Below are 26,324 nucleotides of genomic sequence, written 5' to 3' on the forward strand. Positions count from 1 at the left end.
CTTTTCTTTACTATGGCTGAATAACATACAAATAATAGAAGTGTGTCTTCAAAGTCAGAGGTACTTTAGCACATTTGAAGCAATGTCAAATGAGTCAGTTCTGGAGCTAGAAGCTGTAAAAAGCTGATTAATTTGTCCTGTTAACACATTGTTAATTCCTAGCTGCGGTATATCTGTTCAGAATGTTTTACTACCCGTGTGTGTTACAGCTGGCTGGGAGCAGTGTCTAGGCTTCTCAGCGTGGTTGTGTTTTGTGTCCTGACTATGCAGAGTCACAGAACAATAGAGGTTCAAAGGAACTTCTAGAGGTCATCTGGTTCAGTTTATGATTAGTGGCAGGACTTCAGATTGAGTTAACCAGGGCCTTCTCAAACCCAGTCATGAATAGTTCTAGTGAGGTGGATTCCACTGGTTCTTTGGGCAACCTGTGTTAATTGTTCTCAAGGGAAAGAGCTTTTTTTACTTATGTGCAGCATAAGAGTAAGAATTTCTCCTGCTGCGGTTACTGCCCGTTGGCTCTTGTCCTGTTGTGATACATCCTTGTGATAGCTATTCCATCTGTAACTACCTTAACAAACTATAGCTAGTAGCAATATCAAAGAGAACACTTACAGCAAAGGATAGAGTATTATGAAAGAGGAGCTTACGTTCTGTACATTTACAACTTCACATTAAATATAAGACAGATGTAATATGATCAATTTTATACCAGTTCAACACAGCTGTTTTAACACTGGCATATTGCCAGTGCCACCTGCTGTCCTATATTTGAGATAATTTTGAGCACATGTATCTTATCATATGTTTCAAATGTTTTTCTGTTATTTGAGACAAAACTTTTCCTGAACTCTTTTTTAGCTATTGAGGTGAAATAATAAGTAGTATTTACTTTCCTTGTATACTGCAACATGCCTGCACTAAACCTAGACTGCTGTTGTTCCCTTACAGTGTTTCACTCACACAAAGAATGGTCAGACTGAGGCTTTCTATAGTGAAGTATGTAACAAAACAGTGCTTTTAGCAGAAGATCTAAATTTTTTTGCAAAATCTTATTAATCAAATTGCCATCTAAATATCTGAATTGAGGAAAAGTTTCAGTGCCTTTGTATCACTGTAAGTGCTAATGCCCTAATTCTGGATGTGTGACTGAGTAACTAAAATGTTAAATTACTTCTCTGTCATCAAAGAGCTCATCTTTGTCAGGATAAATTCACTTATTTCCATAGAATTTCTCTAAACAAAAAGGGCAGCAAATGCTCTCAAGCAATCAGTATAGCAGATAACTGATATTAATTTTCAGTGTAGACTTTTTTTGTGACAGGTAGTGTGTATGTTCTGGGAGTACTTTTCAGTGTCCACAGTTCATTCTTTCCAAATGTAAAACTCCTTAAATTCTGTGATAAACTAATGCAGATCCTTCTGTTAGAGGTTTATTTTCATATTAAAGCAAAAGCTATTTAGAAAGAAGCCATGTAAATGTATGTCACCAGATATTTTAGTCTTCTGGGTATTTTCGCTAATTGTTAGATAATTTATTTTGCTGTGCATAGCTTTACTATGGAAACAGTAAAAACACATAAACAGTGATCAAAGTTCTGTAGCTAGCTATTAGCATGGATCAGTGTTTCTGTCAAGAGAATTCCTGGTACTTCATGTGTTGAAGAGACATAAATGTGGAGTTGTGAAAAAATATTATAATGGTATACAAAATATTTTTGTATCAATAAGCATAGTTTTATTAATTGAAAGTGGGAATAATAGCTTGTATAATAGTGACAAAGAATTGTCACTGTAATTTATTTGAAAGAAAAAAAAAAAAAAAAGAAAGATACCAGTGAAGTCTTTAATTTGTTTTGGTTTGGGGTCCATTAACTTAACTGTAATCTATTTAACTCTTGTATGGAGCTTGTACAAACAATACAGGAGTCTCAGGTGGTGTACTTTTTTATGCTAGCATTAGTGAAGCTATGAAAATTTATCTCAGCTGAAGATTTGTCATGATACCTTCAGAATTCATCTACTTTTTTGTACTTAATATTTAGTTTTGAGAGCTATATAAAAAGGTCATCTATCATATAAAAGTTTTATATTACATTAAAGCCTTTCAGTCCATTTTTCTTGCATACTATATTAGATGCTTTAGTTACAATAATGGAAAACATTTTAGTGCGATACAGGACTATATTATACAAAATACCCCCAACAAGTTAGTTTTTATAAACAATGGGGTTGAGATAATGTAATCTCTCATAGGTTTGTGGTCTTTGCCCTCTGAGTTCATCAGTAATAGGAATGCTAAGTTGTTACTACAAGTATGAGCCAGCCAGCTGTTGTGAAAAGAAGCAACAAGGAAATCTGCCTGATTTTCCTTCCGATCTCTGCCCCCACCCCACCTTTTCTTTAGACTTTATGAAACTTCTAGTTCTCTCTCAAATTTAGGTGTGATTACTAAATTAATTTTTAAGTTGATGGGCCAGTTTAGAGTTATAAAGGGAGAAAGAGCATATATAAGTTTCATTTCTCTAGGAAATCAACCTAAACATCCAGTTTATCTTGCTGGGTTTTATGCTTTCTGTTTCCTCCCTAAAACTTGAGTTTAGAGTTGTTGTGAAGGTAGAGCTTAAAAATGCAGTTTTATTCTGGGATTGTTTGAGGATAGAAGCAACATGTTCTTAGTTTTGGTGTTTTTCAAGGCAATAGATGTGCTAAACAAACAATTTCAGTACAAGATAAGGAACTTAACTGCTTCTTACTCTGTAAGAGTGCTTTGATACACGTACTGTTTCACAGTTTGTTTTGCAAGAAAAGACCCCTGTCAGTGATTGTACAAAAAGTAGCTATAAACTGCAAGTTCAAAAATACAAGTGTTTTTAAAAAAAAATCCTGTTTTGTGTGGAAAGTGTTTTGTTCCCTCTTTACTGGCCACTAGATGTCACAGTTGTACTGTATCTGGTACTGTACAGTTACCGAAAAGCTGCCGTGGGGTGAAACTGAACAACAGTAAATGCTTCTTAAAGTCAATAATCTGAAACCAGCACACTATGCCTTTCTTTTAAGTCACCAGTTGTAATTTTCAGCCTATTTCACCCTTAAATCAAGGTAAATTTCAATGGGACAAACACGTTTGTATTAAAGGTTTGCTGTGCTTCAATTAAACTAGAAGGAAATACACTTGCAATTTTCTTTTGGCTCCTAAAGCAGCAAGTATTATGCTGTTACACTCAAAGAATGTAAGTCAACTCTTTTTTTAACCTTCTGATTAAGTAAAAGGTGGAATATTGCTTCTTACATTATATATTACATTATTGTTGGCTTACTTTTTGGATGTAACACTGAGTATGTGAACGTGGAACCAAACTGTGGACTTGCAGACATAGTATCTGTTGCACCTTGAGAAGTCCCTCTTAAGCTGAAGTCTGAAATGACTTCTAATTGCTGGACAGTTTCATAGAATTGTATTTCTTTCATTCAGCAAGGAATAAGAGTGATCTCATTGTCCCCAGTGCTATTTTTATAACATATTTTTCCCATCTGAAGTCTGGCAGGTGAGTTTTCTAAAGCTGAAATGCCGATGTCACATATGCTATTTCCATATGTACGAAACCCAAGCAAAACCAAGGGCAAAACCAAGCCCCCTCTAGAAGTAGTTGTACCCTCTTTGTGCTGGCTCCTGCTAGGAAGGGAGCAGGTTCACTCCAAATGATCAACGGGAGCTGTTTTACCAAGGTCAGTTCAAGGCGTTGCCAGCAGAGGGGGCGATGTTAATGCTTTGTGAGACTCTACAGCCGGAACTGCTAAGAAAATGCGTAACTCTTCTTGAGAGTGCTCTCTACTTTTATGCTGTGTTAGCTCCCACTTTGCAGGAGCTTTGCAGATGCCTTTCCTTACTATAGACCTACTTTGCCTTTGCCTGTAGGGTGATAAAAGCCCAGGAGAAGTCAGGAGTAACTCTTAACCATTTTTGTGTATAAGGTGTAAAAAAAAAAAAAAAAAGGTATTTCATGCAGATGGCTATTATTTAGAATGTAATTTCTGCTAGCAATTTAGAGCCAGGGAAACTGTGGATAATTATGAAACTTGTTTAAACGATAATTTCTCCTCCTGTGCTGCGTTTTCTGTGCTGTCATTTTCTAATGCGCATACAAATACTTAAGCATTTCTGGATGGTCAGGATAATGCACTGGTGAGTGCATGGATGAAGGCTGGGGAAATGTGTGTTTGTTTGTTGTTCTTTCCTTTCTCCAGTGTACACACATAGGCACATGAAATACCTAAGAAGTTAGAAACAAGGAGCCCTCCCAAATAGTGTTTATCTTGAGGTTACTTCCTCTCCGGCTGAACCAGAACAGATTTAGAACCCCCTCTTCCCCAAACCAAATTGAACAAAACCTGACATGAATGCTGAGAGCCACCAAAGGAATAAAGAACTTCACTGCATTTGTATTAAAAGAAGGAGCTGCGTAGTTTAATGGATGCTCTTCTCACTTCCCACTGACTGAACAATACCCAAGGTCAGACATAAAAATGTCTTCAAGACATGTAAATATTTTTGACATAAATGAAAACAAAATAGCAGTGAAAGAATAACTCCACAGACTCGCTAACATCCTTTTCCCTTGGTTGCTTGTTACTGACTCTTCTTACAAAAAAGACTGAGCCTGCTGGTATTTCAGACACTGTATAGCTATTGTAAGAGGGGATACTTGCTGGGATGAAAATTTATGATCGGTTTCAATACCTTTTTTTAAGTCTCAGAATCTTGAGTTTTGTGCTTTAAACTTTAAGGTCTTTTTGGATAGCTTTATTTAAAAATATTTGAAAAGCTGAAGTAAGTTAATATTAACCCAGATTATTAGGGATGCGTAGCTAAATTCTGTGACTACGTAAAATTTTCCACTAATTCTAAGGCTGGCTCTTTCATGGTTGACTTGCTTTTTAATGTCAGGTCCTTCTGGCAGTCAAATCCATGGTAGAAGGGTCAGGACCATAAGCTAAGAGAACCATTAACAAAATAAGTCTAACTGTTTTCATTGTGTGCTATAGTCTGTGTATGGCATATGGAGGCTTCATTTTCAGTGATGTATAATGAAGTAAGGAAGAGACTTTTACTGTACCTGTCCTGATTTGAGATCTTTTTAATGACTGTTTGTTTTTAAACTCTTTCTCAGGATATGGAAGCAAAATGAGTGAGTGTCAGTAAATGCACTGTTGTGTCAGAATTGTGGATTTTATTCATACTTAAAGACTTGCATTGAGGGGGCTTTGTTTCACATTATGTCTTTTTTTTTCTTGGCAATGTTTTAAAAAGTTATGTGCATGTATAATCATATGCAGCACTTTATTGCTTATATTTGGCAGTGCACAAGAGCAAAAATTTAATTTGCTATTTTCCAAAAGTGCATTGTGTTTATGTAATGGATTTGCATCAGTTGCAGTCTGTAACACAGTTAAGTGTTTTAATTGGCAGAACACCCACATCAAGACTTGTTTGTTTTTCTGATAAGGAAAATGCCAGCAAAGTTAGTCCATATGCTCTGTTCCAATAAGAAGCAGCATATTCACATGTAATGGTCATTCTTTAAAGATAAAATTGAAATGAAAAAAGTAACACAAAACTAATGTGGAGGAGAGGGAAGTTTATTCATCATTATGAATTTTTGTTAAGGTTTAGAAATAGAAAATATTTTGCTAAGGAAGACTGGTTAGCTTGCATTTTAAGTGCCTGTTGTTTATGACTGAATCTGTCAATGACCTCAGTATTGTTAAAATGAAAGTGTGCATTGGTTGCTATTTTTTTCTCAGAAGGATTTACCCAGTATTTATTATCTAGTGAATGATTCTCTGCTTTCAGAAGACTTGGAACTCACATACTATGTTGTGTGTGTTTTTAACAATACTTCAAAAATGTGTGGAATGTGGTAGTAAGATGCAAAGAAAAATGGAAGTTACATTTAATGAAATGCATCCTCTTCAGCTGCCAGTCTTGAAGGAGCTTGACAGGCTTCTATTGCTCTACAGCTGCAGAATCTATTTCTGCTTCTTCAGGGGAAATTGAAAAACATCCACACTTCTTGCCAGCCCTAGAATCCCATCTGCTTTTCCAGCAGAAAGGGACCCTGACCAATGCCCAGCTGTCAGAGACGGCATTTGAACTCTTCCTCCTCTTGATAATACTGGGGGAACTCCACATAGGCTCTGGTCCCGATATCTCCATAGAGAAAAAATATTCCAGCGGACTTTGATTCCTTTTGTGTCTAGGTAATTTTCTTGGAGATTTTCCTTCAGGATCCCATGCCCATCCCCAAGGATGAAGAAGTCTTCGTCAGTTTTGACTTGTTGTTAATGGCTGACTCATAGAATAGAGAAGTACTGATTTCTCAGGACATAACTTGTGCTATGTGCTAATATAGGTCAAAACGAAATTCTTATTAAAATTTATGGCCACTCACTTATATTGACTATCATTATCAGTGAAAACCATCATATTATTGCATATTCAGTCAGAAATACTACATATACATGATGACAAGTAGTAGCAGTAATTTGATGTGAGAAATCCGAAACAGGATGAAGACCAAATGTTTCTGTGGCTTCTGGGAAACAGAGGCTGATGTGGCTTCCTTCAGCTATGTGAAAATTTCTTTTCAGTAATGAAATGACCAAGAAGGCTATAGAATTTCAGTAATTCAGAATGAAGAATAAAGCTACTGCAGCCTGATTCCAGCTGATAAACATAAACCACCTTTGTTCCACTGGATGTTACATTTGGTAAAAAAAAGAAATAAAATTAAAAAAACAACTGATTACTGATTACATTAGGTTACTCTACTTTTTTTTTTTTCTTTTAATCAAAACCTCTGATGATTGCAAAAAGGGAAAAGCCCGATGGCCACACTTGCCAAGAAACCTGGGAATTTACAGACTAAATTTAACATCTGTACGAAGCGCACATCATTTTAAAAGCCTTCTAATAACAGTGAGGTTTCAGAGTGATTCCATTAAGAACAAAGAGGACAATCATGCAGCTGAAAGATTGCTTTCATAAACATAAATGATTTGATAATATTTTAGCTGTAGGCGTAAGTTACAGTGGGCCCCTGAGTTGTAAGTGCCGATCAGTTGATCAGTCTATCCATGTGAGATTTGAGTATAGTGCTACAGCTAACTGAAAAATGTGAGCTCAAATGTAGGGAATTCAACTTTTGGAGAAGAGTCCAGTATGTAAATCTCAATCTTAAATACTTGATTTTTGATAGACTGTTGGCAGTACGTTAACATAAATTAAAGCTGGCAATAGGTATTATTGTGGTGTGGCTAGATTTCCCACTTCACTTACATTGATGCATGCCTCTAATTCTAAGGGTCATTAAGAATATCTCTGTCATATAAAAAGAAATCCTTTTTATCATTCATTTGGGTGTGTGTGTTTATGTGCTAACCTGCAGCACCTTTATTTTTAGAATTATTCTAGAACAAATTTTATTTAATTTTAATACTAGTTGTAATTTAATATCAGCCTAGATTCATTGCTAGCATTGTGTTACAGCAGTGACAGCAGCCTGAGGTGTTTTTTTTTTAGAGTCGTTTTTGAAACACATGGATGTCCATGAGCTTCTGACGAATTTTTTATTATATCGTTGCCTGTGTATTTAGAATGATTATACTGTGATCTGGTGCAGAGTATTAAATGAAGTAACAGCTTGTCTTTTATGTTTGTGAGTCAGTCTCCAATTTTTATTGGCAGTTATATATGTCATTGTTTGTTTTATCAAATGAAATCTGTTTCTTTTATGTCCTGTGCAGAATGTGAAAGATGATGGGCAGCACGTATGGAGGCTGAAACACTTTAACAAGCCTGCCTACTGTAATCTTTGTTTGAACATGCTAATCGGAGTAGGCAAGCAAGGTCTCTGCTGTTCTTGTGAGTATAAGCATTTTAGTGTCCATTTGCATACATATCTATTCCTAGAAAAGTTCTGCCTCTGCATAACAAAGAACTAGTAGCTTCCCAGTACAAAACTGTTGCCAACACAATGGTGTCTCCCCCCTTTGTCTGCTATGCTTGAGCACTCAGGGTTCTATTTTTAACTTGTCTGGATATTGGGCTTTCAAAACTACTATTTGAGGGAGTTTTCTGTATGATGATAGCTCTATTAGTTCCCTTTGGAGTCTGCTTAATTTATTTTCTATTTCCTTCTTTTAGCAAGTATCATGCTTAAGTTTCAACCTTATTTTTTATTATTTGTCTTCTTTTTTTCTGTGAATAATTATTCATAGATTTTAATAGATATCAACTTGACTAGCATCTAAGTCCCATGTTTGTTTATTTAAATTTTGCACAGAATTCTTAGTTTGTTTATTGTAAAGGTCAAAATCCCCATTTTCCATATATCAGGTTTTTGTAATACTTGCAAAGTTTTGTATGTTTAGTTGGTTTGTAAAATCTAAGTCTTGCCATACTTTCATGTGGTTATAGATTTTAAGATAAAGGAACACAGAAAAACTGCTACATCTAATTTGACCTTAGTTAGACTATTAGGTGCGGTTAGTACATTTCAGTTCCTTGGGTTTTATCTATGTGTCTTCTAACAACCTGTGTTTGAACAGCTTATAACCTGTATCTTGAGAAGCCAAATCTTGCTGAAAGTTACTTCATCTCTGTTTCAATGTTTCAGGAGATAGATGATCCATATCTTTCTTTTTGTGGTGTGTTCCAATGATTAATCATCTTTTTTTAAGACCTATTTTCTGATTTGAATACATCTTTTAGATGGGTCCAGTGATTCCTTCGTGTTATGCCCTGCTCCGTTAGATTAATGAGATCTTTACTACCTACTGTATTCTTCTCATGATGGTGTCAAGTCACCTTTCATTGTTCTTTTTGATAACTTAATCAGTTTTTTGGTGTAACTTACTTTCTCCATTTTTGTTACGAAAAATAGTCCATCACAGCCGATCAAGACCTTTCTGCCTGTACAATTCTATTGATTTGAAATTATTTTGAATGAATGAGGGTTTCCAAATAGTTTGTCTCTCCTCTGTGGGCCACAGATCTGTTTAAACCAGATATAGATCCTCCACATACGTTTTTTCGCATTGTATAATTTCGTTCACAGTAGTATGGAGTGAGAGACATAGATTTATTAAAATTGAAACAAATAGTAACTTCAGATTGATAAATGCTGGTGACAGTAACTGGAATATATATTAAAAATACTGAATTGACTATTAGATCTTGAAATACTATATTCTTTAATATTCTTTTACATCAGGCTCATGTACACCTGTGAGGAAATATAATAGCTGTATCTGTTTGAAAGAGAAAATTTTATTGAGTATAGAATGTAGATCATCTTCTTCAGTAGTTACCGGAAATGTGCAGGTGACTTACATTAATTGCCCCAAAAAAGACAAGTTGTACAAGAACTGTTATTTTCTCTACTGCAATGTGCTTATTTAAAATCCTTTTGTTAGTGTGCTTCACATTTATTTGGTGAGAACAATGCTCCTAGAGTATCTGAAGAACATCCACATGCTCCTTTCAGTTTCTTCATGCAGCAAGGAGCCTGAGCCTAGTTACAAAACTATTACACTATTTCCTTATCTCACTAAGCTGCTTCTCCAGTAGACTTTCAAAGCACTGTTATAGATTTCATTATTTGCATTTTAGATTGTGTGGGAGGGAAAAAAAGGGGGCGGGGGGGGGGAGGGAGGAACGGCAGGGTGCCTCACCATCCCTCCATGGTCCAATCAACAATGTTACACCCTGCAGTTTGTCTGATTAATGGCTGCACCTCCCACTGGGTTTGTGTAATAGGTGCAAGCAAGGTGTTTAGAAGTACTTTGTGCTTAATTGCTCTCGAGGTCAAAAGCGTGAGACATATACCATGCAGGGAGAAATTCATTCTCAGTTTTTAATAGTTGACTCTATTGAATGCAGGTATAAGCTATAGCATTATTTCCTTATCTAGGCACAGTTGTATAGTTTAAGTCAGGAGAGCTTTGTATTGTACCCTGACATTTATATGTTTTCCAAATGCAGCCAGTGTGATCTTTACAGTCCTGGCTGACAATAGTGGTTACCAAAAACTGGTGTGGAGAGGTTAGGAGAAAAAGCTTCTCAGGAGATGACACTGAGGAAAGTAAGAGTTAAAGTTGGGGTGATTACATGGAATGCATGAAGACAATTGCTATCTGAAAATTAAGTAATCAGCCATTTAAGATTTATAAATCAATAGAAGGAACAACATAAATTCATTGGCTTTTATTTTTGTGCTTGTCAGTTGCTCTCATGCCTATAGTTTCTAAAATATAGATTTCTTTCTACTAGCAAGTGACACCAAACCATTTGGCAGTCATCAATTTGTCTTTAATGTTTTCGTGATTTGGGAATTATTGTGAAAAAAATTTAGTGAGCTCCGATTTAGTTAAGCATTTCCTGTTATGCAATGGTAGTGCATTCTTGGATTTCTCATTTGAATAATATTTCTTGTTCTAATTGGCCTTTTGTATTCCTTGGAAAAAGCAGTCTAGTTTGAGTTTTCATTGACTGATTGGGTTGATTTTATAGAGATGGCATGCTGATAACATTATTTATTTCATAAAAGTGTAGTCAGAAGCAGCATTGCCTCAACATCTATTAATGTGTTTCTTTTTTCAGTTTGCAAGTACACTGTCCATGAACGCTGTGTCTCAAGAGCTCCTGCATCTTGCATCAAAACATATGTCAAGTCCAAAAAGAATACTGATGTAAGTTTGGGGTAGCATTAATTTTGCCATTTACCTGTTAATTTAGTAACTCTGTGTATATCCACACTTTTCTTTTCCAGGTAATGCACCATTTCTGGGTAGAAGGAAACTGTCCAACAAAATGTGATAAGTGCCACAAAACTATAAAATGCTACCAAGGGTTGACTGGACTTCACTGTGTTTGGTGTCAGATTACAGTGAGTATACTATAGTAAAGCCTTTAGCACAGGTTAGAGAGATAAAAATCTGCATCTCTTTTTTTATGGCCTTATAATTCAAAAGGTCTAGTTCAATTTTGTCATCAGAAATGAATAGTGCATGTTTAAGAAGTAGTATATGCAGGATATTCATAGGAGTCCTTAATTCTTGCAAGCAAATATGCTTAAAGACGTACTCTGCTTAAAGACAATATACAAATAGAAACAATATATGTCACGCTAAAGAGCAGAATTCCCAGTTTACCTTAAGGAAAGATTATAAAATACTTTTCAGTACTGGGGAAGGTCAAGGTCACTGTGACGCTTAATTTGTGGTGTACTGACAGGCAGATGAAATTGAGGACTTCTGGTAGGATACAGTGATTTCAAGTGTCTGGGAATAATAGCAGAGACATCTTGATATATACTAATCTGTGCACCAACTCTAATATATACAACTTTTGTGCAGTCCTTATTCAGCAGGAGCCAATAACTAGAACTAATGACATTCAAGGAACACTGCCCTTAAAAGTGAGATCTTCATGCTAGAAGGAGCAATGCCAGTATTTCTGTTCCTGGCCAGGGCAGTATTAAGTTTCAAATCTAAATGGGGACAGATTCAGGTCTCTTCTAGCCTTTTTGCTGATACCATTATTATTGTTACGAAACGGCAGTTGTTTGTTCAGTGTTTTAAATAATAATATGAGACTGAGGCATTAGCGAATGTTTGTTTTCAGTGTACAAGTTTGGATGTTTTATGACATTTTCTTAATACAAGAGCACAAAATATGAAACATTATCAGAGAACATAGATCCAGGATACTTTCAGTGATAAGCTGTTATGATTACTTAAAACCCAATATTTTAGAAGGAAGCAAATATGTAGTCCAGATTGCTGTCAAAATTTGGATAATTTATGTAAGGAATAGAACACCCAATCCAAAATTTTTGCATACAGATAATTAAATTTAGGCAATGGCTATCTGTGTTTAAACAGATAAATATGAGTATGCTGCTCTAGATATAGAAGTGTTTGTATCTGTATAATATGTGTATATTGCTCAATAATTACATATTATGTAAGGCTCTCAAAGTCAAAGGAAATTGCAAATTCTCAGAAAATGTATTTTCCCATTATTTCGTATGAATCTGTATTAGATTTGTAGAGGCCTTTTACTTCTTGAAGGTACACATCAAGATTTAGAGGACTTCCATGAAAGCTGATAGTCACTGAGGAAATATTGAGGAATGCTTTATCATTGAAATCACTGTGAAGAAAAAGGCTTAATTTTTCTGAAAATATCTTGGGTGCTTTTGTGCATATTTAAGTGCTTAAATATCTATTAAAATTCCAACTAAAAATGGGCCTGTGTTTTTTGACAGCCAAATTTAAAATGTTGTCACTGAGGTTTTGCAGTTGTATTTACATCAGTGTTTTAAAGATCTTTGTTTTCTGTAAAAGTAATGTTGAATATTCAAAATAGCCTTATTAATCTTTTTATTTAAGTTTTATGGCTTTAAGTGTAAATTAGACGTAAGTGAGAATTTTCAGTTTTAAAAATATTACAAATTTTTTGCTTTTCAATCTACTATTCACTTTTCTTGCAATTCTGTGTATTCTGTATATTTTGTTACAAAAGCTTTATTTGGTAATAATAATATTTTATTACTGAAAAAAAACTGTTTTAAATTTCTAACAGATACATGATTTTTGAATGGGTATTCTGAAGTTATGTAATTATCATCACATCCTTCATATATTTTCAACTCCTTGTACACCATCACATCTAGGGCTTGTTGCCGAAAAGTTTTTGTAATTCAGGAGGGTGCTAGTTATTCCACAACTAATTCTGAGCCTCTTTCATGAATATAGAATAGTTCTCCTTCTTACAACCTAGTAGGGTCACTTCTGATGTCAAACAACTGAATCAAATCCCCAAATTTAGAGATGTTTTTCACTGAGGCTTGTTATACTGAGCTCTCAGCCAGGGCCATGATTCCGTTTTCTATATACTCTTGTCTTTCTCTTCTAGGGTCTTGTAAAGTTTGTTCATGTGGTTCATTTGTCTGTTTTGGTGTTTGTGGTTTTTTGTGGGTGTTTGGTGGTTTTTCTGGTGGTTGTTGTTGTCCTTTTTTCTTTTTTGTGGGTCCTTTTTTTTTTTTCCCCCCTTTCCAGCAAATACAATTTTTCCTACTTTTAGGCATTTAGTTGTGTTTAGGCATTCTACAGGAGCTAGGTTTGGGGTGAGGGAACTTCAGGGAAATGTGTTTAAAATCTGCTAAAACCTTTTTTTTTTTGAGAAGAGCTGCATATTATTTGATTTCATTGTGTCAAAGCGTTATTTTCCTTAAAGCTACATATCTTCTACTATTTCTGTTTGCTGCGCGCCAGTTCTGTTGTCAGAGATCAGCAGAGACTAATAAGAAGATTAAGCTATTTTTTTCACAGATAAGTTTGCATGCCGCCAAGTAGCAAAGCTGCTAATTACCACTGAATGTGTGAAGATACTTTTATTTGATGTACCATGGCCTGGTGTGCATTAATTATGGTACAAGTAGCCTTACCACTGAGTCAGAGAATTAGCATGACAAATGATTTAGATTACAGGGCTACCAAAATACCCTCACAATAAGGCTTTAATACTCAGAGTCAATCGAAATTCGTTAGACTTTTATTTTCTGTTGCTAAGTAACTGCCTGAAAAGGTGACTTTGCAGTATAAATGAATATGGACAAGGCTACTGTTAGGTGCCATTTAGTTCAAAATTCAGAAATGTTATGTCAACATTAACTGTACCAGATAACTTTATGAAGACCATGTTGGTGGTAAAGGTTATACACATCAGCAACTGGTACAGTTTTAATAGAGTTCATACTGACATAGTTAAATCATCTAATGGAAAATGAATCAGTCATTGGAAAAATGTGATTCGCACATGCAGACATTGAACTACAGATTTCGTAACAGCTATTGAATCTGTTGAACTAATGCTCTATGCTACCTATTATACTAGCTAAATCACTTGTTAAATAAGATTTATACTACAAAATTCTGATTATTTCTCTTTAATGCAAATATATATATCTTCTAAAAAATTTAAATATTTATCTCTATGGGAAATGCATGTTACCTGAAGAACTTAATGCACGCTTCATTGAATCATTACAGAAATAGAATAATAGAATGTTTTAGGTTGGAAAAGACCTTTAAGATCAGTGAGTACAAAACAATAGACTTTCACCAAATTTCCCGATATGAAGTTATATTTTACTGTGGATCTCTTTAATAATATTGTGAAGTATACCTATTATATGTGAATGCTTTGTACTGTGTGGCTGGATATATATGTTGAAACATTCTCTTTAGAGACGTTTGAATAGACTTAAAATATCAACAAGAACTCTTGATTGGTAAATGCAAAGTATTTCAATAAACACATTCAGTGTTGATGTTGTGTATATAATTTTTTCCTTCCGCCTTTGTAACAATACAGACATAAGCCAGTGCTCTTTCAGTCAAGAGACCTGAGGATATTCTTTCCGTGTTTTCAGAGTAGAATTCTTCTCTTTGCTTTCAGGAAAACTGGAAAAAGAGAGTAATTCAGCTTCCTCAGCAGTCAGTGTAAGCCTGAACATTGATTCAATCAAGACCAAATTTTCCCCAATACAGCTTAAAGCTCTTATATATTCCTACATTATTCTCTTATATTTCATTTGTTTGTTTCATAGATATTGCAGCATCACAATTGAATCAGTAGTTACTGTATCACTTTCAGGTAGGATGGGAGAGTTACACCAATACTAAAAGCTGTCATAAATTACTGGAGGTTGCCCATTAGTAGTAGAACAGAAGTTCCTGGCTTAGTGCAAGAAGCTGTTTTCTGAAAGAAAGGTTTTGATCACCAATAACACTATGTGGATATTACTGTACTCTCGTGTGATGTTCTTTGTGTTCTGGACCACATGTGCAATTTTCCAACTGGAAAATATTTTGATCCACTGTTCTCTGCTTCAGTATAATTTCACTGGTTTTGTCAATCCTGAGAGGATTTCTACTGCAGTCTGTTTCATTTTCTTCTAGTACTCTAGTAATAATTAGATTAAATAAACTCACCCCATTTTAGGTTGCCTATTTTCTTAGACTGTAGTAGTAAAATGTCTAAGTTGGATCTTTGTTTTCTGTCTTCCTGTAGCTACATAACAAATGTGCTTCTCATCTAAAACCTGAATGTGACTGTGGACCTTTGAAGGACCATATTTTACCACCCACATCAATCTGCCCGGTAGTACTGGTGAGTTAGTTGTCCATGAGTTTATTTCAGATGTAATCCTCTGACATACAGATCATGGCTAAAAGGGTGCTGGGTCTGACTGACAGAGTATTTGTGAAATTCACAGAACCATGTGAACCTTAAGCACAACAAGTATTCATGGCTGATGAGTTTATAGGCATAAGCATGCTTTCTCCTGTGCATATTGGATTTTCCTTCATGTGAGAATGAACTTTCTGTAGGGCATATTATAACTGAAGCTGACTCAGGTTTTATCACTTACTCAGACTGTACTTACCAGAAACTGTATAGGCAGAACACTTCTACATTTTACATCTTTTATAGATCCAAGTTCCCAGAATAATGAAGTTATTCTTATGGACAGTTTTTGCTTGGGGTGCATATTGTATATCTGCAATGCTGAGGTCTTTGATCTAAGCCGGAGGTTACCTAGAATGATGACACTGGTTTTGCAGTAAGCTATGCATCAACATTATGGTATATTTTATTCTGCAGTGGTGGACAGTAAATTTCTCTGTCCACAAAAAACAATAATTCAATTCAATGAAAATAGAAGTGCTTGGTATGTGTAAGTTGCATAGAGAAGAGCTGACCAGTTTATCATGAAAAAAGAGCTTTGGAATTAACTAATGTATTCATATATTAAAGTGAATGTTTTATGCTTATGAAAGTCATAGCAACATCATATTTAGAACAGATGTGTTGTCTTCTTTAAGTATATTTCATAATAAGGTTTAAGAAATGCTTGAACTTAAGAAAGGCTAATTTAGTGCAGGAGGTAAAACAAGGAAATATAACTTCTAATCATAAATCTGTTTCTGATAATTAAGAAGAATATTCATGTCTATAGTAAGTTTCTTTCTGATTGGTTGCTAGATTTTTGGTTTACTCTGCTTGAGTAAACTGGGACTATTGCATTGCTGTCAATGAACATAAAGCAATGGAAAGCTGGCTTTGTAAGAGTAGTTTTGTAGTTTTTCCCTACTAGTGTTTTTAATATTACCTGGACAATTTCTAAATAATAATTATAAGATATTATTTTAAATTTGTTGGATGATTACATTATTTAATTTTCAGGATTTTAGTTCATACTTTAAAAGTTAACATGTAGAAATTATGATTTTGTTATTGGACTGTTTTCAGTTTATTGTTATTTATTATTTGCCATTCTCATAAACTGAATAAAGCCCCAGCATGAAATTTCATCTTCAGTTATTTTTCTGTAACCCCATTTTCTTTTCAGGAGAGGAAGAGGGATAGAGGAATTAAGATTTTCATTGCATAATTGGAGTTTAGTTAAGTTTAGTGGATATATAAAACCACTCTAGAGCCAAATCACCCTTGGAAGGGGTTTGTTTTATCTGCAAATTTTGAAGGCATAAGCAGAAGTAAATACGTTTTCCTGCATCAGAATCATGTTTCAGTATTACATACTAATAATGTAACATAAAACATGTATTTCAGCACAACGTATATTGTTAGGAATGGAAAATATATTTTGCTGTGATTTAATGTGAACTTTATAATTTCATAGTATATTCATTCATCTAGAAGTTTCTTCTAAAAATGCCTTAAAATCATGAGTATACTTATGTTACAAATAATACATTGGTGACTTAGCTAATAGGAATTCTTTCTAGAAACAATTGATTACAGTGTACATATTATTTGTTAGTAATTTTTTAATTAGCTTCTCCAATTTCCTCTAATGGGGATTCCTTTTGAGAAATGTAATACTTCAGTGTATGTGAAACCAGCACTCTTGATAATGACTTCAGACAATTTTTGGTTTTGCTTATACAATAGTAAGTGTCTCTGTTAATAGAAATGCTGTGTGCAGATGTATAAATCTGATATATCTGACAGTTCAAGAGTCTTTTCACCTAGGACACACACTTAGCTTCAGTGATCAGCTGAGCAGTAATATTCTTGCAATGGTACATACATGTCTAAGATAAAAGCAGATACCAGCAATGCTATACCAGTTGTATCCTCAAGTTTTTTGAGGTATCAGACCTAAACTTATCTTCATATCACATAGAATAAGTTTTAGGAGTTGTAGGAAAATAACAAGTTGGAAAATTTTCTACCTTTGATATCCCAAAGGTTTTAGCTGTCACTTCCATTTGTAACTTTGGAATTCCAAACTTCCAGGAAACTGTCAAGCGTTTATCTCAAACTAAGATGCCCACTTAAGTTTTCCTTCAAGAGCACAGACTAAATCCTTTCTTTTCTCTTTTGCAGAACTGAGGACATTCATGTTTTTGCCTTTCTCATAAAGCATGTCTCATTTTTTGAATTCTTGTGAATTCCAGCCTCAACTCTTTCTGCAGAGATAAAGAGATTTTTTTTTCCATAAATTGCATTTCACAGCACCATGGATTACATCAGAGCTACAGAAATGTTCTCTTAGCTGCAGTTTGTTTTTTTGGTCCATATCCTCTCAGTTTTTCCATTTTCTAGGTATCCATTCACATCCAAAATCACTGATGCAACTGTGAAGAATAAATAAAGTAACTACCCTTGCAGACCATAATATCACAAAGGATGACAGTTTCTCCTTGCCCTAAGCATAACCATCTCAGCTCAGGTGAAATTTCTAAAAGTCTCATTCAGGATTTCTTTAGACACAAGAGAGATTCCTCTAAAATATGGTGTCTGGCTTGATCCTCTCCTAGTGTCCCCTCTCTTAAAGGCTAGAGAGAGAACCTAGATGTCTGGTCATCTGAAAGCTAGGTGGCTGGTCCAAGTTAAATAATAGGGCTTTCATCTTCAAAACTGCACAAAATGGAAATTGTCACATGTTATTCCTAAATATGATAAGCTACATTCTGAGCTGTAAATGAACCCATGGGGAAATATATGCAGTCGATGCTGTATCATGAAAGAATCATATATATGTCTACAATCAATGTCATATGAAGATTTCTCATATTTCACTGCAATACTTTTAAATGTTTTAGTAAAATGTAGTCTGTCAACTTTAAAACTAGTGCTTTTTACTTTTCTGTTTACCATATATAAGGCTTGTTACATGGTGAAGATTTTTTGTTTAAGTTAAATGAGTTCTGTTATAAACTGTGTGTGCAGATCTCAAGTGATAGTCTTTTAATAGATGTCAGATACACTTTAATGTTACTCTCTTTTATTTCGGTAATGTTTTAATTAATTCATACTGATTGAATAAACGTACATTGAGACTTGTTTCCTAATGAGGGCACATTTAGAGGAAAGGTTTTGCATCATTCTGATATCCTGTGGGTAATTATATTCTAATTATATGGTGGGGAAAAAGTCTATAACTCAGTCCTGATATTGTTCATTGGACCCAATTAATTACATGCATATAATGAAAGTTCAGGATAAGGTTGACTGGCAGTGAGTTTAAAAATCTTTAGCTCAATTGAGTCCTAGCCTACCAAGAGCACAGAATTAGATCATAACCAGGTTAAAACCTGGGTACTGGAATGAGACAAACAAGTAGTAAGCAAAAAAAATGATTGGTCTCTCCCTGTAATACAGCTTCTCTTCCCCCACCCATTTATAAGGCAGAAAGGGAAAAAAATGCTAGCATGCATTTTGGCTTCTTCATTCTGTGCCTTTACTTTGCTCCAATTATTGATGAGCACATAGGATGTTCTAATTAATATTTTTGTTTGTAGAAAAGTAACTAGATTTTTCTGTTTCCCTGCAAAATAGGTATAGCCTTAGGTAATGACAAATCAACAAATAGAAGCCTACTATTTAATAAATACGTGTTTATTTTGTAGTGTATAATAATTTTGATCCTTCTATTGTTTATGTGAGTTTTAAATTTAATTTTTTTTAACTTTATTTCTGACATTTGTTGTAGAAACCATAATTTAATTTCTTAATAATGGAATGAAAAGAAAATTATGGAATAAATTTTAAAACATAAATTTTATGGAATAAATTTTAAATCATAAGGTACAATTACAATGTGAGCATTACTGTATGGCAGTTACCACTGTCTCCATAGTAACCAGTTCATTTCAAAGGGGGAGGGTCTGGTATAATATTGAAAACAAGTAGTGAAAGACATAAAATTTAAAATTAGATACATTTCGTTGTGTTCAATTTTCAGCTTCATTATTCAGCATTCTGGGACAAATTGGTCATCATAATTGAAAGTTTAGAGCAAGTAACTTTTTCTTTTATGAATAAATTTGGCTTTCGTCTAGTGAAGACGGTTGTAACTTTTTAGGACTAAATCATTTAAGCATGTATTGTATTTATATGAACATAGAAAAAAAAAATATATATGGAGAGAGAAAATTGGTATATATGAAATATAAGAGATAATTTTTATATAAAATTGTACACAAAATATACACCTAATATAAAATACCATCATGTCAAATGTCAAATTCATATAAACAGCTATGTATTTTGGTGGAGGAAACATATATGATTTGGAGTTTGGGTTGGTTAATAACTAGTTCTATTTAGGTGCATAAAACAATATACATAGCAGATTACAAATGTTTTAGCAAAGAAGTTGTCTTGTGCAACTAAAGAATATATATTATGATCTGTAGCTTCAAACTTTTGTCTAAATAAAGGAAGTGTGTTGATCTGCTAGCAAAAAGTACAGAGTTAAAACTGAAAATACTGTACAAGAATTTTTTTTGACTATCAGTATTTAGGGAGACTAGGTAAAATAGCTAATGGCTGTGTTCTAATTGCAGCATAGTTCAATAGATATTTTTTGCAGCATCTGATAATATGTTTTACTGATATTTTTTTCCTGAGAGGTAGGTAGACGTTATTCATATAGGAAATCAGAGATACATATAGAAAGAATGGGAATTAGCAATTGCTGGTTGAAGAATGAGCTTTCATAATCCCTTCTTCAGTTTTTAATCCTAAAATGATTCTTCTGTTTTCATTATAGTAGAGATCAGTTTTAACTCAGTTGAATCCAAACTCAACATGGAGCACTGAAAGTCAGTGCAGTGTGTAAGTAAGTGTCTTTAAGAGCAGCTGAATCCTTTGAAGCTGAGTACTAGCCTTATTCTGAGTTTCTGAACAAAGCTACTACTACAAAAAATTTCAGTTATTTGAATATATTTGTGGGGCAGAGGGGGGGAGGCTATTTAAATCTGGTTGTTGAATATTAAGTAATGACATTGCAATTGAAACAGATTTAAAAAACAAAACAATGCTCTTTATTTTTCTTTTCATTTGCGTATCATATTGCAGATTCAGTTCTGTGAGAATCTAAACCAGATTTGAAATATAATGGTGTGCTTATCTACACTAAAAGCTTTTTCATTTCTTTGAAGTCAGAAGGAAATTAATAATTGCCCTGGAGGAAAATGTATCTTCCTAACTAATTATCTGTTCGGCAAACACAGTTCAATGTTAAAATAATAAGATGCTGATAAACCGAAATGGCAGATGTTCAATCATTTTAAGTTATATCTAGTTGCCTGCCCACAACTCATCACTAGTGCCTCTACCTAAGTTTATTTCTTACATCCTTTCCCATCCGTTTTTAACATGTTTTTATTTTCAAAGTTCTTTTCCAACTCCTCTGTCTTTCTTGGGTGGTACATATTGTTGCTGCTATAGCCCAAGTTCAATGGAGGCTGCAAATTAAAAGTCTTGGGTCCTATTGTTGTTGCATGTTGATTCAAATATCACATGGATGCAAGATGTAACACAAGTTACCTTCAAGCAACTAAATGAACTGAAGGCGACATGCTACACAAGGAATGCTTGACTGTAATTTTGATGTATAATTCTTTACATCTTTATTAAGTCATGTAAAACAAGCAACACAAAAAGTTATCAGGTGGAGATTCCTTGTTCAGAACGGTCTTGTAGTGAGCTGTTCTAGAAAGTATTCTTAAATGACATTATTTCCATTCCAGAACTGTATTTTTCCATGTATTTTGGCTACTAGTATTAGGGGTGACAAAATACTTACTTCTGATTGACATAATGTGTTGGGGATGTGTTGGAGTTTTTCTGGTTGGGGATTTTTTTAGGGTTTGTTGTGTAGTCGTTGTCCACCCCCCCCCTTATATGCAAATGTTTCTATCAAGGCCCCTCAGATAAATCAGAAGGCTTTGTAGTATGGGCATGTACAAGGTCACTGGGTAGTATTTTTGCTGGTGAATTGGTCACTAATCTTGTCCGCAGGATGACTTTCAGCTTCAGCCCATGGATATAGAACTGGGTATTGTGCTACAGCTCTATGAGCTTTCAAGACAGCATGGTACAGTGTCCTAATAATATTGGCCCTTCCAATTAGTATGTAAGCAGTGCTAGAGCTGGATATGTAAAGAAACCTTTATAAAGTAAATTTTCAAAATGTTTTAGCACATTTAAATCATTATATCTAATGTGATGATATGATACCTAATAGCTATTACAGATAGATTGCTTCTCAGGGTTTTGGGTTAGTGGTCCTGGGTGTTTTGCAGTTTTCAGGGTGTCTCAACCTTTTATTCTCTTTTGTTATTGTATAACTATCGACAGAAATTTCATGCAATAGAATTTTTGTAAGCATGGTCTTCTTGAATAGCATGTAGGTTTACAAAATGACAGCCTTAGAAGTACCTATTCTAATGCTTCATTACATATTAAAACACAAGTTTTGCATCCATTGGAGATTCCCATGCCATTAACCAAAATAAAACTATAGAATCTTGGAGCAACCTTCCTCCAAGTTCTTTAAAAATCCCCAAATCATCAATTTGGTATTCAAGTCACATACTTGAACTTTCACCGCTTTCATCCAGAAAACATCTGAGGATACCTTTACCCAGTATTTCTTAGGGCTCCATCTGATCTTGTATGACCAGATTCCCCTGTTCAGTATTTTTCAAGTTCAAGTTTCAGTGTTCTAAAATAAAACATATTATTTAATAGCTGTTTCAGTTTTTGCTTTAACCTAGAATTTGGTTCTCTGCTTATGCACTCCCACCCCCAAGTTGGGGTTTTGAGCATATGCTTTATCTGAAGGTATATAGTACAAAATAATTACCATACAGAAGTAACCTAAAGTTTTGGTAGTCACTTGACAAACTATGTGATTCATCATTCATTAATAGACTTATAATACTATTTAACATATAGATAAATTATTGATAATGGCTAAGGATAAATTGTTTTTAATAATATCAGCTGTGTATGAAATAATCCAGAAAACTAGATTTGCACTTATTGATTAAGAGACAGGGTGGGAAAAGGCAGTTTTTGTTACACTGGCACTGGATTCTGTGTCAGCAGCTAAAATGTAAAAAGGTAACTTTAGTAAGCCATTAGTTCCAATTAATCTATTTTTCTAAATACTGTTATAGAGTATGATATTTCTAAATATTAATGTTTTCTGTAAAGATTGTACCTCTGTATAAGGAAAGAGTAGAGATACTTTTTGAGCATGAATGTTGTACAGCTTGTCAGTTGCAGTAGAAGAAAACTTTTTAGATAAGATTTCTCACTTTGGATGAAGATTGAAAGGTTTGGCACCTGCAGAGTATTCTTTTCATTTTTTTCTCCCAAGTACCTCTTTTTACTATTCAAAAGAGTAAATTCCTCAGGTATTCTAATATTTTTCACTGATGCTAAAATGATCGCACAGGTACTTCCCAGAATATAAGTTATATAATGTGACAGCAAGAACTTTAGAGGCATACAGTTGTGCAAATACGTAAAGTATGTTTGTTAAGTACAGCTGCTGCAGGGTAACATTTCTTGTGAGCGCTCTCTCCATGCCCTTTGTCATCCTAGCTGTTTGGTGTTGCAGCCTAACGTTCTCTTTTTCCAACAGACGCTACCCACTTTAGGAGGTTTGCTCCCTGAGGTGCGTAACAGGAGGCGTCCATGTACGCACAAGTACTAATGGATCGTGATGTTGTGCATTCTTCTTGCTATAAAGTGCATTTTGGGGCTGAGCTGAAAATCGAGACATGATATTCTGTGGTATCATTTGAAAGGCCCTTTCTTATTTATCAATAATTTTTTCTTATTTGGATGAATAAGGGATAGGTACAATTGAGTAGTTCTTACCTGACAGTGATGTCTCTGGAGCAATACTGAATGGTAGAAACTCCAGATAATGGATATTGATTTCAAAGTGGGAATTCAAGGGGAGAAAAGAAGGCATGAGAGGTGCAAAAATGGTTGGGGAAAAAAATAATTGTTGTGGTAATTACTATTTTGGAAGGTATTGTGCTCTGGCACATACTGAAAGAGCAGAAAAGCTTGATTCTTTGGGCCATCAAAATGTACAATAGCTTTTAAAATGCTGTATTTAGTATCTGTCTCAACCTCATGCATGTCCACTAAACAAAATGGTTCACAGATACATTAGTTGTTTCGTGTGCTTTAATTAACAAGATAGTAAATACAGCAAAAGTGTTGTAGAAACATTTCTAACCTTGAAAAATATTTTTTTCATTTTTTTAAAACCATTTGTTCAGTGCATGTCAAATTTGTCTTAACATTGCTAGAATTTGTAGGCTATTATCCACAGATGATTTTATTAAACTCTTATTATCTCATTAAAAAATGACACTGTTTAGTTCATGATGCTTTTGGATAGCTTAGTAATTGTATAGTTCCTCAAAGAAAGTTATTGTAACAGTCATGTACAACTGGCTTAGAAAACCAGCTTTCTACTTCATATATAAAACAAGGTATCCGTGCAAGAATATTTAAGAGAGATTTTATGAAATGGTAAATATTTGTATTTTACATTATTAGATTTATTCAGAAGAATTAGGTACTCATTCTTGTATCCTCAGTGGTATAACTCATACCTAAAAATTATAGGATCTGTAACTCCAGGAAATGCAGAATCTCCTATCAGCTTCTTCAGAAATGGTCAGAGAACAATATCAGTACATGTGGTGACATATAAAGTGGTATCGTATGCTTATAAGAGTGATTGATACAATATCAAAAATCATCATTGAAGGAAACAGACCTTCAAGGGTGATGAAGTCAGGTATCCATATCTGATTTTTTTAATAACATTCTAGACGTCTCTGTATTATGAGTATACTCTTTCCTTTGTATTTTTTGAGGTGTTTGTCCTAATCTTCTCTAGTCAGTGTTTAGGAGAAGCTGCTTTTGTCTGTGGTTTAAGCAATTGTTTTGCTTACGGAATAGGTAATACAGATTGGAGAAGGAATGTTGCTAACGCAGCTCTCCTCGGGCCAAGGCTGGCTGCCATCTGTATCATGCTGAAACAAAAATACAAATATACAAACCTTTGCTTGAAGCAATTTTTACTGCATTTTGCTTGTGAAGGATTGATAACAGTAGGTTTGGGAACTGTGGTAAGCATCCTTTATGTAAAGACAATTCTCAGCAGTGTATAAATACTTTAAGTAGTAGCATCATCTATACAAGCAGATTTTCAGTGCCACACTTTATAAGCAGGCCTCTTTTGAACAGTGGGATTTTTACCACTCTTAATGTGCAGACTCTGTGCTGGATCTGTTCCTTTTGTACCTTTTACTTTGAACTATCACAACTATGTTGTCTAGCTTAACATTCTTTCTGGACTTTTAAATTTTTGTTCTCCATCTGACTTTTTTTTTTTTTTTTCCCCAGAAATCAGAGTTTTTTTACTAGCTGTGTGACTGCATTAGTGACATGTGATTTGATGTTCTGAAGATGTTGCAGTATCCAAGAGCCGGATTTGGCTGTGATATAAAATCTTGTTTAACATGATATACTTACTTATTATAAAATATAGTGACTTTTAAGGGTAGTTATTTGCAAAGTTGTTTAAAACCCCAAAGCTGCTTCTTGCATAGGTAACGAAGTGTGAAGCTTCCTTCATATTGAAGTTTCTTACCGACTGTCCTTAGCACTAACCAGTATCATTGTGCGTTCATGTTTTGTGCTATTTCACAAATGCTATTCTGGTTGGTTGCCTCATCCCAGTTCTAGTTTCTAAAAAGAGTATCAAATAATAAATGCGGTCAGTGTTTGTGTTTTGAAGGTTAGCGCTGAGATGAATAGCTCTAATTGCTTTTACTGTTTGCTGTTTAAAGCAATGATATTGTAGTCTAGACTCTTGGACCTCCTTTTTAACTGATCAAGTTACTCAGATCATCCAAGAGCCCAGTTAACTAGCCTCTTAGGAATCTCAATGCATACAGGAAATAGTGTAGACTCCCCTGGTTTCTGTGGCATAGGTTTGTCAGTCCCTTTATAAGAAATGTGATCATATTGTCAGAGCTACTTGAAGCAGCCTGAGATAACTTGGACCATTGTTTGCATTAGGACTCAATTGAAGCTGCATCAGTCTCCAAATTTAGGGAAACTAAAGATGGTAATAAAACCAGTCATAGTCCACATCTGTGTTAGAAGGCACTGTATTAAGCTGGAAGTTACTGCCTTCCTGATAGTAGGGAATCTGTGTCAGTGTTTCTTACTAGTTAAAACTGCTCCAGGAAGAGCGGCATGGATTAATTGCTAGCGCAATCCCTAAGGCTTTATCAGAGGTAGAACAGAGATGGGTTTGGCCTGGTATGGAACGTAAATGGTAACATTTAATGAAGTGCTTACTGAGTGCAGTTGCCGGGGGTGCAAGTGTCCTTCATGCTCCTTTCTCATGCCACAGCTTTGTGCCAGCCCGTTCCCCTGATTAGTTTAAAGCCTCCTTGCACTTGTGAAGTGAGGAATGTGTTTGGGGTGCAGTTACAACTCAGGACACTATTGGGGATTTTATTTGATAAACATCTGCTGTCTTAATTCATGGTGCATTTTTGGACAGCCTTAAAAGGACGTGCTGGGTGCAGCCTATAAGTAGGGTGAGATACAAAGAGCAAGGATTTTTTTTTATTATTTTTTTTTTTCATTCAGAGTTCTCTGAAATGACCTGACAACGTCTGAAAATATGATTACAGCAACATATTTCTGAGCTTTCCTCTTTCAAATAACTATTTGATTGTGCTATGTATCAGCATCAAAAGTTACTAGTGGCTTAGAATCTGATGAAGATTCTGTTTTTTTTCTGGTACAAAATACATGTTTTATAAAAAGACAGTCAGTTGATTGATATATTTAGAAAGGGTGTTTTTTGCCGAAGTGGTAAAGT

General features: G+C 34.6%; 1 protein-coding gene across 15 annotated transcripts in view; it reads left to right on the forward strand.

Moving 5' to 3' along the window:
• Positions 1-26,324, forward strand: part of DGKB (diacylglycerol kinase beta) — a 476,877-nt gene that overhangs the window by 217,128 nt on the left and 233,425 nt on the right. For 12 of the 15 annotated variants that reach the window (XM_061356469.1, XM_061356463.1, XM_061356474.1 and 9 more), the window contains 5 exons: positions 7,804-7,921; positions 10,661-10,749; positions 10,830-10,946; positions 15,140-15,238; positions 23,040-23,072. In XM_061356469.1, the coding sequence (XP_061212453.1) occupies positions 7,804-7,921; positions 10,661-10,749; positions 10,830-10,946; positions 15,140-15,238; positions 23,040-23,072 (456 nt within the window). The remainder of the gene's footprint in view (positions 1-7,803; positions 7,922-10,660; positions 10,750-10,829; positions 10,947-15,139; positions 15,239-23,039; positions 23,073-26,324) is intronic. The other 3 variants (XM_061356472.1, XM_061356476.1, XM_061356477.1) reach the window with 1 other exon arrangement.

The sequence above is a fragment of the Neopsephotus bourkii genome, unplaced genomic scaffold, assembly GCF_033783945.1.
Source record: "Neopsephotus bourkii isolate Nb327-2 ecotype Australia unplaced genomic scaffold, CSIRO-AGI_Nbou_v1 NB_855, whole genome shotgun sequence".
Lineage (NCBI taxonomy): Eukaryota > Metazoa > Chordata > Aves > Psittaciformes > Psittacidae > Neopsephotus > Neopsephotus bourkii.